Genomic DNA, 25236 nt, shown 5'->3' on the forward strand with positions numbered 1-25236 from the left:
AAAGATCTAACCAAGCAATAAAGATCCTCAAGTCAATCCATTGAAGTATAGATGCTTGAGTTGCAAGCGATTGTAATAGTATTACAGGAAAATCGGTCAAGTTGATTAAGAAACTTTTGTATATACAACACTCCAACCCTGCTCTAAGACCTTAGATGGTCTTAACTAGCTCCTGCGAATGTGTTTCAACTGTCACAACCAACCCACAACCGCTTCTTGCCTCCTTTGTACAATATTGTCATGACAACATTGCAAAGTTGCAATGTTGTCATTGACAACTTTTGCATGTTTTGCACTTTAACACTTCCACAACTTGTGAACACTCCAAATCACTGCAGATTGAACACTTAGTTTTAAACTCCTTCCTTACATGTCACTCAATTCTATGCATTTTGAGGTCAGTTTAACCCTTTGACCAAAGTTGCACTACCTTGACAACTTATGATGACCTTTTATGACAATTTACTGACGATTCATTGGCAAACTTTTTCCCACACATTCTAATGACTCTCTAAGACACTAAGACACACTTGGGACTCATTCATACTACTTATTCTTCAACGGTTTTACCAAAACCACTTACAAGCCAAATTTTGACTAAGGTTTAGGCTATAACCCTAGGTGCTCCTGACCACACAAGAAGCCATCTCTCATGAGAAAGAAGGAACACTTAGCAATCATTGCATCTAGGTGATGCTCAAGCATTGGGTCGTCCCTGGAGGTTGCTTATCCTAGGTATACTCCAATTTAAGTAATTAAGTGTGCTTAACCATGGGCATCCAACATTACGCTCACTTAGCTTGCTTCCCCATTTGCAAAATCTTAAACATGTGTTGTGTCTTATGAACTCATTATAGGGCTCTTTTAGCTCATCCATTCATAAGTAGGAGATGTTTTCCAGAGTGTAACATCCCCTTTTTCCCAAGCCTTAGCAAACAACTAGAATAACATCAAAAATAAAAATACCTCTTCCCATTCATGAGAAGTAATTTATAATAGTTATCTTACATTTTCATATGAAAGAGATTAATGGTTATAAGGTCATACCAAATAAAACTAAGTTACGGAATTTAAGTTTTCCATAACCTAATTTCCAAAACTGGAATCCATCTAGGGCAGTATCTGCAAAACCCAGGTTAGTCCACATTTACCACTTAGGGCACAAATAGTTAACCAATGTATTGTAATGACCAATACCATTTAGGGCATCAAATACCATTGTATCATTCCTTTTCTTTCCTATAGCTAACCATGGCAATAACATATAGTTAAAAGATACCTTCATTTTCGTTATTCACATAAAGGATAGTTATAACATCCATCAAGTAAGCATATCTCAAGCATACAGATATATTTCAAGTCCAATTGGAAAATCAAATAATCTAACTGTTTACCAATTACATTGAAGAGGAGAAGCTGATTTCATTGAAGGGGGGTTAACTAATTCAATGATATCAATCAATCTAACATATCTTCAACTTGTAATTTCAAATATCATAAAAGTAAAATACCCATTACCAAAAGATATTGAATGCAGATCATATCTCTGTCTTGTGCAAGCCTTGGCATCTGGTGGAGAGGAGAAGCATCTTAACCTCCCAACCACAGACCTCAACTTATCCCCACACATTCTCAATCGAGAAAGGCTCTCCCTACCTGGAAATAGACATAGATCACTTTGTCCAGCCACTAAGCATCCTGGTACTAGAGTGTCAACCCACTGCTTGACTAGGCATCGAGATCTAAACACTGGACTACCATGAGCTGACTTAGTTATTTATTACTGTTATAAGTTGCTGATCCATCTTGTTCTTGCTGTTGTAGGGAAATTCTCTCCTCCCACCCTTCATCTCGACCATGCTGGTCCTTATGGGTGCTTTCCTAGGAGATCCCTTGAGTAAAGTTTTAGTTATGTTTCTAGTTACAGTTTTGATATCATATTCATCAGCAAATTTGTTATCATGACAACATATCATGTACTTATCTCAGAGGCATATTGCCAATGCCTCTGTATAAGCCAGCGCACATAGACAACATGTGCAGTAAGGCACTTCAATGCATCAAGTACACATAATTGTAATGAATATATGCATTGTGGAACCGTAAATGCATTCATATTTATAATGCTATCACAAGCAAGGTCTTTGATAACATGATGGTTCTTACCTCATAATGATATCTTAAAAGAAAGAAGAATATTTAGGATAGAAGCACCCCAATTTTGGATTTCAAGAAAGAAGGTAAATATTAAAGCCTTCTAAACAAGCCCACGACACCGTCTGAGATAGAGCACATTAACAATGACATAGTAAGGTACAAAGTACAAGCAAATGAGACTGTGGCTATAGTTGAACTGATCTTCTTAACAATGCATGACTATGCATTCGATATGCAAATGGATTTACAACATGCAACTATGCCTCTGATATGCAAATGTGAATAGCAATGTACGATTGTGATACGTTGGGCAAGGTGAATATAATATGCAACTAAGTCATGGATTTAGTTTGCAGGGCCATAAGCGATTCTAAAAAAAATATTGCTATCAAACTCCCATCATCGACAATAAGAACCCCATACGTAGAACTTGCTAAGATATGTAATACCAATGGTATAAGTCTCATCATATCCATAAATTGCCTCAAGCTCTGATAAAGAAAAACAAGAAAGGTGGCAGTGAAGAAGTTATAAAAGAAAACAAACAACAATCAAACATGTGGCACATATATAAATATAATAAAGGTCATTGAATGACATAAAGTCCAAAGGAATAATTAGCAAGGTGACTGCTCAAGGCAAAAAAATAAATAAAACTTTGGCCAAGGATGTAAGAAACAATAATATAGTCTTAGTCTATAACATCATGGTATCCAAAATACCTATATATGTATGTATGTATATATGTGTACATATGTAAACCCCAACCATATATATCTTACATATACACCCAATATCAGGTATGCGTATACGTCCTTATATATATATATATATATATATATATATATATATATATATATATATATATATATATATATATATATATATATATATATATATATATATATATATAAAATAGATTTTTAGGTATCATGGTGTCAATATGTTAGGACATACTTTAGAGTCCAGGAGGCTCAAACCAAGATAAGACAATTATAAAGTTACCAACTTGTTCATAGTTCAATTTATGTTCCTTGATTTCTTTATTATCAAGTGAGATATATAATTTAACTAGTTAGCTCATGGTTGTCCAACATACAATCTTGCTTATCTAGCCATTTTCCCTTAGCTATAGTAGTTCATTACTCGTACCTATTTGCCCAGTGATGGTGGTGCCCCCCGTGCCCAATTCCCTTCAAGCAATGCTTTTCCCCCTTCAACGTGCTCCTGCAAGGAAAGGAAATTCTCCATGATTTCATCATATTCCCCAATATAATCACAATTCCCTTAACAGGTTATTATTCATAAACCAACACAACGGCTAACCACCATATCACTTCCTATGAATTTATAATAAATAACCAATTTCCAAGTTTTCATGATAAGGATATAATAACATCATAACGGTTAACTAACATGTCATCTTCACATGAATCGTAACTAATTTTACCTATCAATTGACTTCACATGAAACCTCAATAGCTATATGAACATTTTTAAATTGAGCCAAAAATTGGGATGTAACACAAAGCAAGTCAAACTCATTGGCCTTGTTTCATGAGTCATGGTTCACAAGAACCCATCTCTCATGAGAAAGAATAGAACACTTTGCACTGATTGCATTTTGTTGATTCTCATAGAGGTGAAGCATTGGGCCTTCCCAAGAGGTCACCCATCCTAGTACCACTCCAAAATAAGTGTGCTCAACCATGGAGTATCCTACAAGGTTAAGCCCACTAGCTTGCTACCCATTTGCAAAACATTCGGAAACTATTATGCCTTGTGAAACATTCATTATAAACTCCCTTTAGCGCATCAATTGGTAAGTGAGATATTTTCCGGAACAAGTCAAATTGTGATATTGCTATCAAAATTCTACTGGAGTTTTTTATTCAGACTCGTTGCCCCATGTTTCATGAGTTGTGGTTCACAAGAACCCGTCTTCCATGAGAAATAAAGGAACACAACATTCATTGCATCTATGTGATGTTCATAGAGGTGAAGCAATGGGCCTTCCTACAAAGGCATCCATCCTAGTACTACTCCAAGTGAAGTATGCTTAACTATGGAGTTTCCTCCAAAGTTAGGCCCGCTAAGCTTGCTACCTCATTTGCAAATCCTACAACAAGTGTTGTGCCTTCTAAACCATTCATTATAGAGCCCCTTTAGCTCATCAATTGACAAGTAGGAGATATTTTCCACAACAAGTCAAATTATGATATTGCTATCAAGATTCAACTATGTAGTTTTCGAGTCAAACTAATTGACCCATATTTAATGAGTAGTGGTTCACAAGGATCCATCTCTCATCAAAAAGAATGGAACACTTAGCACTAATTACACCTAGGTGATGCTCACACAGGTGAAGCGTATAGCATTCTAATACACTTCACATATAGATACACACAATTCCAGACAACCAAGATTCATCTTAGGCAATAGCTCAGGATTACGATAAATGCAAAGATACTTCAATATAGAGTACTTGAACGAATGATTCTACAAGATGGCCTATTGATAAAGCACCATATCTTTTGTAAAAGTGCTCAATTGTAGATAAGCGAGTCACTCAAGCAAAATAAAATAGTTACCAATGATGGAATCATTAAAGCATTTAACAATGAGCCATCCAGGTTCCTAATATTTTTAGACATCATGTTTATGTTTTGAACTAAATCAACATAATCCACTTGAACTTGAACTTCTTATAATCCACAAGCTTGCCAGCACTGCCTCCCGCTTATCAAGGTCATGTTACTATGACTCATTGACCACTTTAGATCAATAGCTTAACCTCCACTCATCAAACCAAGCATTGCCCTTATATTTAACTCAACATATCTAGCCTCATTCACCATAGATATATTACTGGGCCACTACTGCTTAATGGGCCATTTCCATGCTCAAGAACCCAATATGTTTTGGGGGTAACTGCCTTAGGCATCCTTTTGGTCCATACCTTCTGGAGTTTATTTGGCTTATATTTGAGACTGAAAACTTGTAAGTGTTTCAACACAACATCTTTAATCTCAAAATAAGATGTAATGTCCCCTCTTTAGTTCGACATGACATTGATCATGGATTTTGCCTATTCCAGACTCTCGTAGGCAAATGGTGTGGAGAGAGAGTCAATTTTGCGGATCAGATGGTCATATCTTGCTCTTGAAGAAGTGTTAAGAGGTTATATTTTATTATTATGTATTATTGGGGCCTACATGTTATAATTTTAAGTTGAGTTGCACTTTTTATTTTATAAAATTACTTTATTATAAAAAGTGCATTATAATGAGATTTTATAAAGGATGTTTCTAGAAGTTCTAGAAAAATTGCATTATAATGAGATTTTATAAAGGATGTTTCTAGAAGTTCTAGCAACTTCTTAGAAAAGTGAATAAATAGAGGGCTGGGCCTCTCATTTTGGACATGCTTGGATTTGAGATTTCTTCTACTTCTTCCATTGTGGAGCAAATTTGTAGTCTCTTGGGTCTGCAAATTATTATTTGATCTTTGGGAACGAATCACTCCCTTGGATTGGCGACTTTGAGGGTGTGAAATATCACCTGAATTGCTGCATTTGAGGAGTTGGTAATTCAGCCATCTCATTTGGACTTCATTGAGATTCAGTTATAAGGGTTTACTTTGGTTGGAATAAGGGTTTCAATTGTGCCCTAGCATTTGTGGATTGATTAACAGGGTTTGAAGACACAGTTGTGCATTATTTTCAGACTGCCAGTTTGAGGGTTTCAGTGGCCTTTATAGTAAGGGTCATTACAGTGGTATCTGAGCTATAAGTCCTGCCATCCTGTGGAGGTCTTATAGGGAATTTGGAACAGCTGGATAGAAGGGAAAGTGTTTGACAAAATGTCAAAACACTAAAATCAGAACATTTGTGTTTGAGCATGCGACAGAGGCTTTATAATTTCCGCAATACCAAAGCAAGACAAGATAGGATTTCAGACCTGCAGAACGAACAGTCTAGCTCATCTGTACAGGTGGACATAGAATCCAGTCATACAGACACAGGGGAGGTATTCTTTGATCAAGACTACGATTACAATATGGATAGAGGCGGGAATGCCGGTCCAGATCAGCGAGAGGAAAGATTTTTACAGTTATTAGACACCTTGGCACAGGGACAGCGATTAGCCGAACAAAGAGCACAGGAACAGAATCAGAGAATGGAGCTTATGATGCAGATGATGGCTCGTCAAATGGGGTTGAACGCTAACATAGGTGGAGGAAATAATCAGAATGGTAACAATCAGAATGGGAATAATCAGGATGGGATACATAATGGAGGCGAACAAATTGGGAACAATTTCGGTCATGCACCCCAGCAAGCTAGGACAGTGAGTTCAAGACCTATGATTCCCACGTTCCTTCCTAGAGCTCCAGAGCAGCCAATACCAAAACCCTAGATCACTGACATACAGGATCAGTTGAGGAGAGATTGGGAAGCAGGAGGTCCAGATTTTACAGCTGCAATCACCTTTAGAGAGTATATGGATGTGCGGATGAAGCATATGCCCCGTGGACATGACAGGACTCAGAGCTATGAGCTACGAAAGAAAGTAGGGAAACTTCAGTTACCATATTATGATGGCTCGGGGAAGTCTACAGCAAGAGCTTGGGTTCAAAAACTTGACAAATACTTTCAATTGAACCCTATGTCTGAGGAAGAAGCTCTTAAGTATGCAGCAATTCACCTGGATGGGTTAGCACACGAGTGGTGGCATCATGGTATGATCACTATGGGTCATGCACACATTACCTCATATGCGGAGTTTACGGAGAGACTGATTGAACGTTTTGATAAGAAGGATCCAGAACTCCATTTCAAGGAGTTAGCTCAACTTAAACAATGGGGATCATTGGAAACATACATTTCAGAATTTCAGAAACTTGTAGTGTTAGTAACAGATGTATCTGAACAGAGGCTATTGGTTTTATTTATGGATGGGCTAGTTGATCCGTTGAGAGCGTGGATTAAAGCTCTCAACCCTCCCACTTTGCAGGAAGCCATTAAGAAAGCTCGTGACATGGATTCCTCTTCAGCTTCTAAAAATAAATTCCAGGCAAAGAGTTTCCCTTCAGGAAAAGATAGGGACAGGAAACCCTTTCATAGAAAGGCACAGCTACCTAAGGAGGAAAGTAAGAGGTTGGACAAGGAGACACTTAATGACTTGCGTAGGAAGAAGCTATGCTTCTATTGCAAAGGCCCGTATGAGTATGGCCATGACTGTCCTATGAGGCCAAAAGGGAAGGCCAACCGAGCAATGTGGGCTTATTACGAAGGCTCAGATTCAGATTGTTCAGAATATCATGATGAGGATCCTGATGAAGCAGAGGGAGAGCAGGAGATAGACAGTGCAGGGCAACAGCAGGGAACAGAGCTACATTTACAGGAAGCACGACTGTCTAGTATCCAGAGAGAGGGATCTTTCAGACTTCGGGGAGTTTTGGCTGAGCAGAAGGTTATTACATTATTGGACACAAGTGCCACACATAATTTCATTGATGCACGATTCGTGGAGAAGCGTGGACTCATTACTGAGGAGTTCGTGGGACTAAGAGTCAAGGTAGCTGATGGATACACTCTTCATTGTGACAGGATGGTACGAGACCTACCTTTGCGCCTGAACAACTATGAGTTTAAGGCGGACTATCATGTGGTCAACATGGGTGACATGGATATAGTACTTGGAATGCAGTGGCTACATTCATTGAAGGTGGTTACCCTGAGACTAGAGGATATGGAGATACAATTCGAAGTGAATGGTAGGACTCATGTGCTTAAGGCTATCCGTAATGGAGACATCAGGACTATCTCATTTAGGTGGCTGGAGAGATTAACTAGGCATAATGATATAGAGTGGGCAGCAGTTTGTACTTTGACACCTACACAGGAGGAGCAACATAAGACGGAATATCATCCTGATATTCAGAAATTGAGAATTAAGTACGAAAAGGTATTCAGTGAGATTCCACCAGGCAGGCCACCGGACAGAGGCATTGAGCATGTTATTGAGCTGGAGGAAGGTGCTAAGCCTATCATGATCACACCATATCGACACCCAAAGCGACTCAAGGATGAGATCGAAAGGACCATCGAGGAGTTGCTAGCTATGGGGCACATCCGACCAAGTAAGTCACCTTTTGCATCTTCTATTGTTTTGGTAAAAAAGAAGGATGGAACTCTTCGGATGTGTGTTGATTACAGGGAATTAAATAAGAGAACCATTAAAAACAGGTATCCCATTCCTCGCATTGATGAGTTGATAGATGAATTGCATGGGGCTTGTTATTTCACGAAAATTGATTTGAGAACAGGATATCACCAGATCAGAGTCCGTGAACAGGATATTGAGAAAACTGCTTTCAGATGTCATTGTGGGCACTTTGAGTTTGTAGTCATGCCTTTCGGTCTGACCAATGCACCTGCCACTTTCCAGTCCACTATGAACAGAGTTTTCCACCATCAGTTGAGGAAATTCGTGCTGGTGTTTTTTGATGACATTTTGATCTATAGCCGTTCATGGCAGGAGCATCTAGAGCATTTGGAGACAGTGTTCAGCATTTTACAGAAGGAGTCCTTGTATGCAAAAGAGTCCAAATGTGACTTAGGGATGACTGAACTGTTATATTTGGGACACATTATTAGTGCAAATGGAGTGCGGATGGATCCTGAAAAGATTCGCGCTATTGTTGATTGGCCTCCACCAAAGAACCTTACACAGTTGAGGGGGTTCCTTGGTTTATGTGGTTTCTATCGTAGGTTTGTCAGTGGCTACTCATGACATGCAGCTCCCATGACAGATCTACTGAAAAAAGGGGAATTTGTGTGGACTCAGAAGGCACAGGACTGTTTTATGAGATTTAAGGAGATAATGACTACGTGCCCAGTTCTAGCATTACCTGATTTCACGAAGCCATTTGAGCTTCAATGTGATGCATCTGGAGAGGGAGTAGGTGCTGTACTTATGCAGAATAAGCACCCCATAGCTTATGAGAGCAGGAAGCTCAGAGGCCCCGAGCGTTCATTCAGTATATATGATAAGGAGATGTTGGCCATCATGCATGCTTTGGCCAAATTCAGAAAATATCTTGTGGGTAGCAAGCTTTGTATTAAAACTGATCATAACAGTTTGAGGCATTTCTTGGGACAGCGGGACCTAAATGATCACCAGCAAAGGTGGGTAAGTAAGTTGCAGGCATATGATTTTGACATCTCATATGTCAAGGGAACTCAGAATGCTGTTGCAGATGCTCTTTCTCGAAGGCCACACCTCACTCTTATGGTTTAGATATCAGAGGATTGGCGACACTTGATTATAGCAGAGTATGCCAGGGATACATGGGCCTCCAATATAGTGGAGGGAACAGTGATTGATACCAGATACACACTTGTAGATGATTTAATCATTTACAAGAACAGGATTTACCTAGTCCCAGGATCGAAGGTTAAGCAACTGATTTTGAGAGCATTTCACGACTCACCGACAGCAGGCCATCCCGAGTACTTCAAGACTTACAGGTCAGTTCGAGAGCGGTTCACTTGGAAGGGGTTGAAAGCTGATGTTTTGCAGTACGTTCGAGAGTGTCTTGTTTGCCAGCAAAACAAACAAGAACACACCTATCCGGCAGGGTTCCTACAGCCACTTCCGATCCTTGACAGGAAGTGGGAGTGCATCTCCATGGACTTTATCACAGGTTTGCCCAAGGTACAAGGACGGGATTGTATTTATGTGGTGGTAGATAGATTAACAAAATATGCTCATTTCTTTCCTATCACCACTACCCACTCAGCAGCTCAGGTGGCAGAGGTTTTCTTTCGAGAGGTTTTCAGATTACACGGATTGCCTCGGAACATTGTGAGTGACAGGGATAGCCGTTTCATGAGTCATTTTTGGCAGGAGGTATTCCGGTTATGTGGCACGGAGCTTACACCCAGCACTAGCTATCACCCACAAACCGATGGTCAGACGGAGATTGTGAACAAATGGGTGGAAGGGTATTTAAGGAATTATGTGGCAGCTCAGCAGCGAGCTTGGGTCAGATGGATATATCTCTGCGAGTATTGTTACAATACTACATATCACATCACTATACAGATGACACCCTTCATGGCACTTTACGGTTATGAAGCACCTAGTTTCTTGGATTTGTTGTTGGGCGACAGCCGGGTATCCAGTGCAGGAGAATTATTACAGGAGAGTAAGGATATAGTTGCTACTCTCAAAGATAATATTGCGAGAGCTCAGAACCAGCAGAAGCAATATGCAGACCAGAAGAGGACTGAGCGTAGTTTTGAGGTGGATGATATTGTTTACCTCATGTTGCAGCCATACAGGCAATCTACTCTTAAGAAGAGTGGTGCAGAGAAACTCAAGCCACGCTATTACGGACCATTCAGGGTTATCAGGCGAATTGGTGAGGTGGCTTATGAGTTGGAGCTTCCGGCAGACAGCAGGGTGCACAATGTGTTTCATGTGTCCCGCCTCAAGAAGGCGTTGGGTCAGAATGTGGTGCCTTCCGCAGTATTACCTCCTTTAGACGATGAGGGAAAATTGATTTTAGTGCCAGAATCCATCCTGGAGAGCAGAGAAAAGCAGCTTCGCAGAAGAGTGATCAGAGAATACTTGGTTAAGTGGAAAGATCTACCTGTTGAGGATGCTACTTGGGAGGGGGAAGCTATTTTGCAGCACCCGGTGTTGAGATTGCTTGAGGCCAAGCAATTTCAGGAGGGGCGGACTGTAATGTCCCCTCTTTAGTTCGACATGACATTGATCATGGATTTTGCCTATTCCAGACTCTCGTAGGCAAATGGTGTGGAGAGAGAGTCAATTCTGCGGATCAGATGGTCATATCTTGCTCTTGAAGAAGTGTTAAGAGGTTATATTTTATTATTATGTGTTATTGGGGCCTACATGTTATAATTTTAAGTTGAGTTGCACTTTTTATTTTATAAAATTACTTTATTATAAAAAGTGCATTATAATGAGATTTTATAAAGGATGTTTCTAGAAGTTCTAGAAAAAGTGCATTATAATGAGATTTTATAAAGGATGTTTCTAGAAGTTCTAGCAACTTCTTAGAAAAGTGAATAAATAGAGGGCTGGGCCTCTCATTTTGGACATGCTTGGATTTGAGATTTCTTCTACTTCTTCCATTGTGGAGCAAATTTGTAGTCTCTTGGGTCTGCAAATTATTATTTGATCTTTGGGAACGAATCACTCCCTTGGATTGGCGACTTTGAGGGTGTGAAATATCACCTAAATTGTTGCATTTGAGGAGTTGGTAATTCAGCCATCTCATTTGGACTTCATTGAGATTCAGTTATAAGGGTTTACTTTGGTTGGAATAAGGGTTTCAGTTGTGCCCTAGCATTTGTGGATTGATTAACAGGGTTTGAAGACACAGTTGTGCATTATTTTCAGACTGCCAGTTTGAGGGTTTCAGTGGCCTTTATAGTAAGGGTCATTACATAAGATATGTCCTTCCATAAGTATAAAACACCATCCTAAATGTTGGTTGCTAAATTTCTTCTACAAATAAACAAGTGCTTTGGTTGATGATTAGATTGTCTCCTTGTGGCCAGAATTTTGCAAGTTTCTTGGAAGTCAATCTGAGTATTAGTAAATCCATCTTGCCATGATTTCTTTGCTTTCCAAGCACAATCACATTGGAAAATTTTGTTCTTTTAAAAGCACAAATGAGGTTTCCTTTCTGAGATCAAAGCTTAATGTGACTTCTTGGTCCTTTGAACTTTCTTTATCTCTAGATGCTTGGGTTCTTGTACAAACTTTGGAACACATATATATTCCAAGGAATCAAGGCATCTCATCCACTGTAATATGTGAAATCACCTGTTTCTTTAGTCATATCATGGCATATCTCATAGTACCAAGTATTGAAATTTTGATGCATTAATGATTCTCCAACATGTTTGGCACAAGATAGATGATTAGTAATGTTATCACAAGCCATCCATATAATTCTACTCATTGAATGCAAGTGAAATTCCATTCATTTCAAAATTGGCATTGCCAATTTGAATTTTGAGAGATTTGAAGAGCCAATAATGAGTTAAGAGGCAAGCCAAAATCAAGGAACAAACTACCGAAAACTTGAACCATCAACATACAAAATGTGATGTCCCAAATTTAGCATTTCTCAGGAGTATGGGTATGTTAGCTCATCATCGCGCCCCTCGTGAGCTAACACATGGATTTGATGAGTGGTCCTATCACTTATTAGTTCAAAGTTCAATCCTTACTACTTCAGTGCTTTGCTGGGTTCTAAAGTTTTCAGGTTGATAATTGATGTGTCACTTAAGTTCTTTTATAACGTCAATTTATAACTTTTATAAGTGAGGGTGATCAGTTCATGAAGTGTTCCCCTATCTCAATGCCCAAGCATGAGATGACTTTAAGTTGCTTATAAAAGGTGAGTTTAGACTTCACAAGTGGACATCAAGGTTTGATGGAGTTGTACAATTTTTGAAAGATTAATTTATGCCCCTTTATGTGGGCATAAAGACTTAGAAACAAATAAGTTTTTTTTTAAATGTTACTAAGAGCTCTAAAAGAGGTTCAAGCTTCTTAAGATGAACTTCATGACATTTCCTAAGTGAAATGAGAAGGAACCTAATTCAAATTGAAATAAGAACTTCCCTAACTCTTCCCTATCATTATCTATTTGAGTTCGAGGATTCATTTGTGCCTAGATGAATTACCAATTTAATGTTATGATGTTGGAATGAGATCAAACACTTATTTTTCTATGTGAGGACGAAAACCCTCTTCTTGTTAGCTGGTTTCAGGGATGAAAGATCCACCCTAGCTGATCAGTATTTGTTACATCCCAATTTTTGGCCCATTTAAAATAATTATATAGCCATTATATATTTCATGTGAATGACAATTGGATAGTTAAAACAGTTGAATGTTATGATCATCTGAAATGGAAATTATGGTTGATTGTTTTGATTCATGTGAAGATGACTTGTTAGTATTTCATTACAATTTAACTGAAAATGAATATTTATGGTTTATACAAGAAGTTATAAAAATATTGTTAGTGGTAATGGTGGTTAGCTGTGAAAATTATGAAATACTTTTGATTATAGTTATCTTGATTTCAAATTGAGGAATATTTTATTATCGTGGGAATATTCTTTTGAATGCAGGAGAAAACAAAAGAGGGGAAAGCATTACTAAATGGGATAAAAGGATTGAGGCACCAAAAGTCCATCGGCTGGTTATCAAGTATTGATTCTAACCATCTTGGTTAAGGCTTTTACGACTAGGCAAGCAAGAGTATACCACTGAGTAGTCATGGGAATCTAATTCTATATATTGACACTATGCTATCTTAACATCTATACTTGCACCTACATGTGTGTGTTTGTGTGTATAAATCAATATATTGATACAAGGAATTACATGATTCAATTTATGCACATATATATATACGTACAACTAGAGGTGACATAAATAGCATGATGCCAATATATCAGAATAAAAGATCAGGAGGAAAGATAACCTTTTTGCATATATTTAATATTGGCTCCATATTGTTGAGAGATTGCCACCTTCATATTGGCTTATATTTTCTTTTAAATTTAAATTGGTGGAGTTACTTGACTGATGGTTAGCCATGCACCGCCACTCTTTCTTGTAACTAAGAATGCGTGTGGGTGATTTATTTATTACTCTCTGCTACCACGGGAGCGTTCTTTCTTCTCACATTGTTTCTGAGCTTGTATTTTTCAAGAATTCTCTCACACGGCCTCAAGCCGAATTGCAACTTCAATGGAAAGCTCACTGTGAATCCCTGCATCATAGTACGAATAACAAAGGCTGCGATCCTATCACCTCTATTCCCAACGATTTCAAGCTTGCACTTCATCATGTTGTAATTCATTGCTCTCGAGCTGCACTAGGCAGTGCATCAACCATCTACAAGTTATGCAACCATTGCTCATGTTAAATCGCCATATATTTTTTGTTCATTATTAATTTGAATGTTGCGAATAATGGTGTAGTTTAGTTTTCCGTATTGACATTGTTCATCTTTGATAATGATTGAAGCAACAATGGTCGTATTAAAAGGCTATAGAATTTTGCCTAAGGAACTCTTATGAAATTTCGAACCTCATTTTGATGCCATGATTATAGGGTGTTGCCAATAATACAAACCCTGCAAATATCATAAAATGATTTGTAATCACTATGAGTGTTTCTGTGATCATTTTTTCTCTTGGCACATCTTGTGTATGAATATCTTATAAGCAAGCACCGATATACTGCATTGCATGATAAATCGATCTGACTTACACAAAGGTATTGACCAATATACCTCTGAGATAAGATCATCTTGGATTATAAGAATACTGAATTGCTAAATTTGATACTTTCATTGTACATGATTTTGGGATCTCCTAGGGTACACCCAAGACCAGAAGGATCAAGCATTAATGGGTGGGGAGGAGAAGCATCCCTGCAAGAACAAGCGGATGTCAGAAAAAAAAAAAGCAATTAAATGATAGAACTATATATACTGAGTCAGCTCATAGTTGTCCAAATTATAATTCTTGTTGTCAAGTCGAGCGGTGGGTGATTGGACACAATAGTAGCCCACCAAAATCCTTGGCCAATGTAGGTTAGTGGCATGCTTGTCATAGCAATGTTAGAGTGCTAACTGACAGAGGGGAGGCTGATGGAGGATGTCCACTGCCTTGTCTGCTGCTTAGCTTACACTCTAACACCAAAATGCTTGGGTAGCAGGACCATGGTGTCCCAAGCCCAACCCCAGAGTAGGAGGGTCTTTCTCAATTGAGATTATGTGGGGATAGTTAAGGTCCATGGTTGGGAGGTTAAGCCCATGCCAATGCTTCTCTTCACCAAATGTTGAGGCTTGCTCAACACAGTTACCATCTTTTGCTTCATATATGGTACTTTTTCTTTGTACATTTCATTATCTTAATTTAGAATTATGATTGGTATAGATATGGTTTTTATATCTTGAAGAAAATAAAGAGTAAAAGTTAGTTATGGAAGTCATAGAAGTTTCCCTTTCATGTGAACTAGAATAGTTCGTTGTTACATTCTGTTTTTATTTAATTATTCTTGTAAAATGTAACTAGTTGATAATTTTTCCTTTTCAAATGAAGAACAAATGTAGCTACCTCTTTATCATTTTGTTATAAAATCTAGATTTACTTTAGAATATGGTACTTTATTAGGCTTAGGAAAATGGTATGTTACAATATTCTTGGTTTGAATTTTACAGGGATTTTGGCTTTGTTTGTGATTATAGATTTGAAGAAGATGAGATTTATCCAGTTTTCTAATATGGGTAACTGATGGAGGATGTCCACTGCCAAAGTGCTAACTGACAAAGGGGAGGCTGACGAAGGATGTCCACTACCTTGTCTGTTGCTTAGCTTACACTCTAACACTGGAATGCTCAGAGAGCAGGCCCATGGTGTCCCAAGCCTAACCCCAAAGTAGGGGGGTCTTTCTCGATTGAGATTATGTGGGGATAGTTAAGGTCCATGGTTGGGAGGTTAAGCACATGCCAATGCTTCTCTTCACCAAATGTCAAGGCTTGCTCAACACAGTTACTGTCTTTTGCTTCATATATGGTACTTATTCTTTGTACATTTCATTATCTTAATATAGAATTATGATTGGTATAGATTTGGTTATGATATCTTGAAGAAAATAGAGAGTAGAAGTTAGTTATGGAAGTCATAGAAGTTTCCCTTTCATGTGAACTAGAATAGTTCGTTGTTACATTCTGTTTTTATTAAATTATTCTTGTAAAATGTAACCAGTTGATAACTTTTCCTTTTCAAATGAAGAAAAAATTTAGCTACCTCTTTGTCATTTTGTTATAAAATCTAGATTTACTTTAGAATATGGTACTTTATTAGGCTTAGGAAAATGGTATGTTACAGTATTCTTGGTTTGAATTTTACAGGGATTTTGGCTTTGTTTGTGATTATGGATTTGACGAAGATGAGATTTATCCAGTTTTCTAATATGGGTAACTAGTTTTTGCTGTGGTATGTGCTTTTTCTGTGTGTGGTTTGAGTTTTGTTGAGTTTGGAAGCTTCTACAAAGTGTTGGACTGCATTTTCAGAGTATATCATAATTATGCTCATAACTCAGTGGTGATCAGATCTCCTTCTATGTAATGCTTTAAAGGATTCCTTTTTGCTGGAAAAAGCATTTTGAGTGGTTATTTGTTATTCTCTAGCCTAGTCGCCCTTACCAGAAGAGCCATACACTTGCCCTAGGAACTTAATTTTCAAAGAAGGTCGACAATGCAATTTAAAAGGTCTGGAAATTAGCCTTTGGTGATGGCTATCTTTTCTGATTGTCCTTTCCAGGCTGAAGCGGTTTGGAGCTTTGTTGGAGACTTGTGAAAACTTTCCTTGAATGACCCTTGTCTGATTGGAGTCTAGCTTTGGCACTGGAATCATTTCTGAGCATTCCTATTCATTATATGGAGATTATAACAAGTCTGTAATATGTTTTAAATCAGATCTGCAATTCATGAAAAGAGTTTAATGTCGATTGACTGAAGAGTAATTGTTATCAGATCCTTGCTTTTTAATTTTGTTGCAAAAATATCAAGCTTGTGTATGTTCCATATTATGAACTAAGTCTGAAAGCATCAAACAGAAAACAACTTTCATTGGTTCCATACCTTACAAACACATTTCAAAAACAGCAGGGGTAAACATTTCAAAAAAATTCAGGGGTTAACATTTCAAAATGGATAGAGAGAATAAGTCACATATAATATTAGTGTGCTAGCGTTCTCAAGATAAACTTAGAAACTAGGGAATTAAACTGTGGCAATCTATAAAACTAAGTCCAGGAAAAATTAATTCCATCATTGGAATGTACACCAAGGCATATTCAAAATCATATGTACTGAATTGCATGGTTGGGGAGAATAAGTCACATAATATTAGTGTGCTAGCGTTCTCAAGATAAAATTAGAAACTAGGGACTTAAACTGTGGCAATCTATAAAACTAAGTCCAGGAAAAATTAATTCCATCATTGGAATATACGCCAAGGCATATTCAAAGTCATATGTACTGAATTGCATGGTTGAGGCATAAAATGATGTTATAATCTGGTGAGTTGATTTAAACCTGTATTGTCTTATCAGGAACTGAGGGAAGATATTTGCAACGCCGTATGCCCAACAGCATTTCCAACTGCTTTTGCCGAGTGCTATCAACTATCACATTCTGATATCTTCTTTGCAAAGTAATCTTCATATTTTGAGCTGCAGAAAACTGTTTGTATTTTGCAGTCTCGTCATTGAATATGTGAATGACATGACTGTGCATTGCTTTGGAACCTGTATATAGTGTCGCATGAATATCACCAGCTAATTGGAAGAGATCAGCCAATGCCAAAATGGGAGCTAGCGTTGTTGTTCTTTTGATTTGTTCCACAGTCATACCAAACCGTTTCCATGGCTTATCAGGACATGGATGAGTCCATGTTGTTGTCCGTGTGTTGTGATCAATGTAAAATGGCTTTCCTGTTACCGCATCAGAACGTTGTTCCCAGCCTGGCGGTAAAGGTCCAGAATAGCCATTTGAATTGTCTGTGTCCAGGAATGAACTCAAGCCAAAAACTATGTCAATTGAATGCCCAATTCGCTGGCATTGCTCAGCTAAAACTTGGACAGCTACAAAGTAACTAGCTGCATTTGTCCTATCCAATGAATCCGCACAATTAAATCTTAGAATTCCTTTTTGAAAAGTGTATAAACTGAATGCTCCACTTCCTCCTCTGCACTTATTGTGTATAATTAACCCATCTTGGTTCCTAATTTTTTCCAATGAAGGGATGTACTCTCCCAAAACAAATCCTATACCAATGGTTGGCGCCCTTAACACAGACCAGAGTCCTTCAACTGTCCTGGCCTCTCCTTTAAGTTTTACAATTCCATGCCAATCATAGTTGATTAGATGAATTGCTGCATCAGAAAGCTTTCCCCTTGACATGAGGTCCTTTATTGATTTTTGGAAATGCTCAAGTAATACTGTTTCTGCTTTACCTTCACTGTTTCTGAGTAAATTAACACATACAATTGGAACTTTAGAAGTCTTAATATTTTTTTCAGTAGTTCCGGTCTCCTTTCTACTTCTGTACCTCCTGCTCAACCTATTATAGTACTGAGCAGCTCCTCTGTAAGGATCTTGGGATGATATATAAATTTCTGCCTCAGCAGCAGTCAGCTTTAATTCTGCTCCCCACCAAATGGGCACCGTCCCACGCCGCCAAAGATACACACTGAAAGGAATGGATCTGCTAGCAGGTATCTGGAGCACCCAAACAAGTTGCTCACACTCCACTTCATTTCCTGCCAGAGTATGCAAAATTTCAATAGCATTCAATGTAAAAAATTAAAAAATAAACTCAATCTAGGTATGAGAGCACAAGGCAATTTATTGCTAGAAATAGAAATCCTACATTCTATAAATAAACACATAAAAGGTTGTTATGGCAGAGAAAATCGAAATCCAACTCTATAAACAAGCACTAGAATGTCCAAACATCTCCCAGAACTTCCTAACAAGTTACACTCAAAGTTCTTGTTACTTCTCCCATTTTGATTTTTACCATCCTTCAATGTGCAACAATAGGAGGTAGTGTCATGTGGTTTGCAAAAGTTATTTTTACCAATTGAATTTCTACAATCCTTCTATGTACAGCCATATGAAACATACAGTGTCCTGCAATTTGCAACAGGCAACTCTAGTAAGCACACCACCCAGACAATCCAAACAAGTGCCACAACATCCAAATATTCCCCTATTCTACATAAGCCAGAAATCTCAAACAAATTTTGATTTGAGGATTTAGTTCAAGAAAAAGGAAGCAAACTCAGGGCTTCAATCCTAGCAATTCAAATGGAAAATATCTAGCATGCTAATTGTTGTAAGGTTTTCACAGCATCGCCCCATTGCAAATGAGGAACCCCTCTTTTTGTCCGTAATTGCTAGATCGGTTAGGTTTTGGCAGTAAATTTGACAGTTAAGAATTTCAAAAGACTAGGTGGTAACACAAAAAATAAAATGGCCAAGTTCTGATTTTAAAGTGGGAACGTTGAAATTGAAATCTGTCAGGATCATGTTATAACGGGTTGAACGTAAAATCCTAAATGTATTTAAATTTTGTAAAGTTTCTGCAAATTCTGCTATAAATCAGACTGAAATAATACCTTCTTTGTTGCTTGCTGAAGATAATCTTCTATGTAAGACTTATATGAAGTGTCTTCAATGGTATAAGCTCAATTCTGGAAATGCCCTTACTCTGCAATAATTCTTATATGGAAGAAATGTAGAGAAGCAGACTTTATTTTGTATTTTGTGTTCTCTAACCTCATTCTAACCTTATATTTATAATGCACCCAAGAGGCATGTCCTTAGGAAGGACATGTCTCTCACTAAGTCGGCCCTTATATATAAATTAGTTATTATACTCCAAGATCAGCGTCTCCTAGTTAACATAATTTGTTAGAAAATACACCAACAACAATCATGCAAAGAAACATTAATAAATGCTCCTTGGAAGGTTGCCGATAAGGTTAGCAATCTAAGACATATTACAAAGGTGAATCCAAATGAGGATATACATGCATTACATGGTCAGTACAATCTGAAAAACTCAGATCAGTATGAGATCGAAGTTACAGAATCAACACTCCCGCTTAACTTGATATTCATACTGAGAAATAACATATCTAGCATTATCAATTAAGATGAATAAGAATACATTGATAATCTATATCTATCTAAATCTTCTAAGCATGTGGTATCATTGAACACATGATACTATGTCATATTACTATACCTGTGATATGACTTAACACTTATACTTGCAATAACAGTATTGCATGGAATGCAAGATACAGGATAAAATCTGCAGAATGATTGAATTCTTCTTTTATCCAAGTTGTGACTCATAGGTACTAGCAGTCCTATATCACAACATGATCTTGAGTTAAGATCTACCAGAATACAGGATAAAATTTGGAAAATGATTGAATTCTTCCTTTATCCAAGTTGTGACTCATAGACATAGAAATGTCTACATCACAACATGATCTTGAACTCATCTAGATCTAACAGTAGTTCTCTACTATTCAGCACATTATCTACGAGATCCTCATCTCTCATAATGTCTTTTATACAAGTGCTTATTATCCCAGAGATTGTCACCTCTTAAATAATGAATACAAATGGTGAAGCCCATAACAATCAATAGCCTAACAATAATAATTTTAATTCAAAATTATTAATAATTAAAGAATACAGATGTATTACAATTCAACCATACCAAGTCTTTTTCTGAAGCGATCTATCTTCACTCGACAGAGAGGTTTGGTAAAAATATCTGCTGTCTAATCTGCGGTGCAAATGTAATCTAATTTTACAGTATTCCTATCTACCATACCTCTTACATAATGGTAAGGAATTTCAATACGCTTGTACCTGTCAGGAAAATTGGATTCACAAAAAGCAAATATCAAGTCTTGTATTTACCAAGTACATAAGAGACCCAATCATTTGTTTGTAAAGAGTAGAATCTATGGAAGGTGATTTTGAAACTACTTCTTTAAGTTTATGTAGATTAGTCTCCATTGGAGAAGACATAGGCCTGCAGTTCCACATTCCAAATCTCTTCAAAATGTCTAATGTATACTTTCCTTGATTAAGTATGATGCTATCAGAATTCTGCCATACTTCCAGTACTAGGAAGTAATGAAGGAGTCCTAAATCTTTCATTTCAAACTCTCTAATTAGAGCTTTCTTGCATTGATCTATAAGATGATCATCACCTGTTATTAGTAAATCATCAACATATAGTATCAATATTATCATATCATCTTTATCCCTTTAATAATAGAGATTTGGATCAGCTTCATTCGTTGAGAATCATAAACTAGTGAGATACTTATCAATTCTTTCATACCAAGCTCTTGAAGCCTATTTAAGCCCATACAGAGCTTTCTTGAGCCTGCAAACAAAAACTTCAGGGTTGTGAGTTTCAAATCCTTCAGGTTGCTCCAAATATAACTCTTCTATAATTTTTCCATTTAAAAATGTTGTTTTTACATACATCTCATGTACTTTCCATCCCTTCAATGCTACAATAGCTAGGACTGCTCTTACAAAGGTGTATCTGGCAACAAGAGCATAGGTTTCTTCATAATCAATTCCCTTTTTCTGAGAGAATCCCCTAGCTACTAATTTGGCTTTATATTTTTCAATGCTATCGTTAGCAGCATGCTTGATTTTAATATCTACTTAAAAGAAACAATGGATTTTCCTTCAGGTCTTGGAACAATTTCCCAAACATCATTCTTAATAATGGATTGGTATTCTTTCGTCATAGCGTCCTTCCAAATTGTATGTTTAATAGCATCTAAAACATTGGTTGATTCTGATTTAGATAAATCACTCATGTATGTTGCATAACTAAAAAATCTTTTGGGTCTTTTGCTTTCTCTGAAGGTTTTAGACAGTGCAACGAAGTCTTGTGCTTCCTCTACTGTCTTAATGGCCCAAAGTGGTCTTTTCTTTGGCTTTTGAGTTTCCTCAAGATTAAGATTTTGAATTTCATCTTCAATTTCTTCAATGTTCTGCCTCTGAAACTCAGATTTAGTATTTTCTTCAGAACTAGGTAAGGGAGAGGGATCTCCAGAACTTAGGGCTCTTTTGAATGCTAAATCTTCTTCAAATATTACATCTCTACTAAGTTTAATGTTTTTCTAACCAGGTATGAAAATACTATATGCTTTAGATGTTTCACTAGACCCAACAAAAATACCTTTCCTCCTTAAGGGTTCTAACTTAGTACTCTTTTCTTTTGGAACATGTATATATACTAGGCACCCAAAAAAAATCCTAAGATGACTTATATTAGGTTTAACCTTAGTAAAGACTTCTTCAGGAGTTTTATCTCTAAGGTAGGAGTGAGGACTTTTATTTTGAATATAGACAACAGTACAAGAGGCTTCTACCCAAAGATAATATTCTAAATTTTGATCAATTATCATAACTCTTGTTGCTTCTATAATTGCTCTATTCTTCCTTTTTGCTACCCCATTTTGTTGTGGGTTATAAGGAACAATATACTCCCTCTTAATTCCTACATCTTTACAAAACTCTTTAAACAAATCTGAAGTATATTCCCCTCCATTATCAGTCCTTAGAGTTTTAATTTTGTATCCTGATAAGTTTTCAATTGAGATTTTGAATTCTTTAAATCTCTTAAAGATTTCTTCTGATTCTTTACATTTTAAGAAGTAAATCCAAATTTTCCTAGAAAAGTCATCTATAAAAAGTATATAGTACCAGAATCCTCCAAAAGAAGGAACAGACATAGGTCCACATAAATCTAAGTGGATTAATTCCAAAACATTGTTAGTTTTTCTAGTGCTATCATGAAATGGACTTTTGGTGTTCTTACCCAGAGCACATCCTTTGCATATGCTTGAATGATCTTTATTCAACTTAGATAAACCAATTACCATCTTCTCCATAGTCAATAAGGTTTTGAAATTTAGATGTCCTAACCCTTTGTGCCATATTTCGTTTATACCAGCAACTTCATGAATTAAGGCTTAAATAGGTTGACAAGGTTTTGTATTTATTTCATACAAGTATCCCTTTCTTTAACCAATCAACTTTGATTTCTTAAATGAAGAGTTCTTAGACTAGGTCATTACTTACCGTCCATGAATACGACATTATGTCCATCATCTTCAAGTGTTGTAACAGAGATTAGATTCCCTTTTGTTCCTAGTACATAGAGTACTCCTTTGAGATGTAGAGAACTACCCAACTTCAGTTTCAAGGTGCGATTCCCAATTCCTTTGACTGAATGAGACGAATTATCACTGATGGTAACTTTGCTATCAACTTCTTCAGATATAGAGTCCAGTGCTTCTTTGTATCATGTAATGTGTCGAGATGATCCACTATCAATTACCCATGCTTTGCTTGATACTTCATTTGATAGTGCAGAATACAATACAAGATTCTCAAGATCATAGTTATCTTCTTTCCGAGTAATGTTTGTACAGTTTATTTATTGCTTTGTATTCTCAAGGCAATTAGATCTATAGTGTCCAAATTTTTCACATTTGAAGAATTTTATTTTGGATAGATCTTTCTTAGGTTTGTCATTTCTTTGATTACCCTTCTTTTTGAAGTGCTTCTTCTTACCTTTATAGGAATTTGTATTGAGAACATAAAGTTCTTCATCTTCAATTTTCAATCTTCCTCTTTTCTTAAGTTTTCTAGATTCTTCTTGCAAGCAATCTCCTTTAAGTCTATTATCTGGAAGATTATCTCTAGCACTTACTCCTTGTGAGAATGTTTCCCATGAATCTAATAACGCATCTATAGCCATAAGTGTTAGTTCCTTGTCTTCAATTATGGTCCCTATGCTTGCAAGTCCGTCTCTTAGATTAGCCACCCTTAGAAAGTAAGAGTTCATAGATTCTCCCTTCTTAATTTGTATATGATTTAGTTGCCTTTTTAGTGCAAAGGTTCTAGTCGCATTGTTCACCTCATATGCATTTAATAGTGCATTCATCATATGAAATGTTGTTTGATGTTTCATTAGCATAGGTACTATTTCATTTTTCACTCCATCTAATATGATCTGCATGGCTTTCCTGTTTCCTTTACTCCAAAAAGTTTTATTAGGTTCAACATCAGGTTGCTTGGATGTTGAATCAACAAACTGTTTCACATCATTGTCTTCAAGAATCATCATAATTATGAATTTCCAAGCAACGAAGTGTTCTTTCTTATCAAACTTGTCCTCAGGTTCTGATTGTGCTTGCCATTGAAGATAGAAGGATGTTGCTAGATATATAAAGTCTGATTGTCAATTTCTCGAGCCTAGGTTCGACTACCAGAGCTCTGATACCATGTAAAGTTTCTACAAATTCTGCTATAAATCAGAATTGTCTTCTCCTCCCCTTGCTCATCATTTCCAACCATCATTGGGCAGTGAAAGTCTTTGGTAAGGCTGTCATGAAGAAAAGTTTAAGGACTAGTTCTAAAAATTGCATTTTTTCATATAAATATGGGTTTGTCTTTGTTTGCAATCTGATCCAAAAGTTTGTGCAGACCTTTCCCATCATCATCATCACCGTTTTGCAGTCATAAAGGGACTAAATAGACGTATGTCGCAGGCCTCAATTCTGAATATTCTCAAACAGAGGCGATTTTCAGAAAATTCATACAAAATCACAAAGTCCCCAAAGCATTCCAAACTTGTTTGCAGATCAATCCCCACACCAAAAACTGTCATTTCCAACCATTTTCAGTCAGAAGGCATTAAGGTAAGGCTACTAGATACGAAAGTCTGCAGATGACTACTGAAAATTGATATTTCTTCACCTAACTATGGGTCTGTTTTGTGATGACCATTAGATTTGAACTTGTTGCAGACTTTATGATGGCATCTTGAGGCTCATTTCGAGCCATTTTGAAGTCTGAAGACCTTGAGCTGCAGACCTAGGTCTCCAGACAGCCTACAGTAGGGATGATTTTTATTAAATTCCCCATAATTTCAAGACTTCACCAATTATGAGTTTGATATTGCTGAGACCTTATGGGGTCCTTTGGCACCTATCACTAAATTTACAGCTCAAATTCACTCAACAAGTGCACTTGCAGGCATGTCTTCAGACATGACATGGGTGATAAAATGTGATCTTGGTGCTTAATGAAGTCGTGAATTTAATTTGAATGTTCACACCTAGAACCATGGACATGATGAATGGTAAGTTTACAAGTTAATAGGACTAAATCCATAGCCAATCTTCAGACTTGTCCAATTTGTCCTCCGAAAATCAGATTTCAATGCGAGACTAATTTTCTTATTTTTTCAAGCTAAGTGTTGATCAAACTGTCTTAGGATTCTTATTCAAATGCTTGTTCTAAGTACCATCTTTCAAGGGATACAATTGTTGTCCTGCATTTTGTCACCACAAAATGCAGGTAATAGTACGAAAC

General features: G+C 37.1%; 1 protein-coding gene across 1 annotated transcript in view; it reads right to left on the minus strand.

Moving 5' to 3' along the window:
* Nucleotides 1–25236, minus strand: part of SAC9 (sacI homology domain-containing protein / WW domain-containing protein) — a 246422-nt gene that overhangs the window by 124330 nt on the left and 96856 nt on the right. Inside the window, exon 5 of the mRNA XM_089813780.1 lies at nt 17332–18557. Within this exon, the coding sequence (XP_089669906.1) occupies nt 17332–18557 (1226 nt within the window). The remainder of the gene's footprint in view (nt 1–17331; nt 18558–25236) is intronic.

Source organism: Cupressus sempervirens, chromosome 2 (genome assembly GCF_028749045.1).
Source record: "Cupressus sempervirens isolate cs-2001-9-10 chromosome 2, ASM2874904v1, whole genome shotgun sequence".
In the NCBI taxonomy this organism is placed as follows: domain Eukaryota; kingdom Viridiplantae; phylum Streptophyta; class Pinopsida; order Cupressales; family Cupressaceae; genus Cupressus; species Cupressus sempervirens.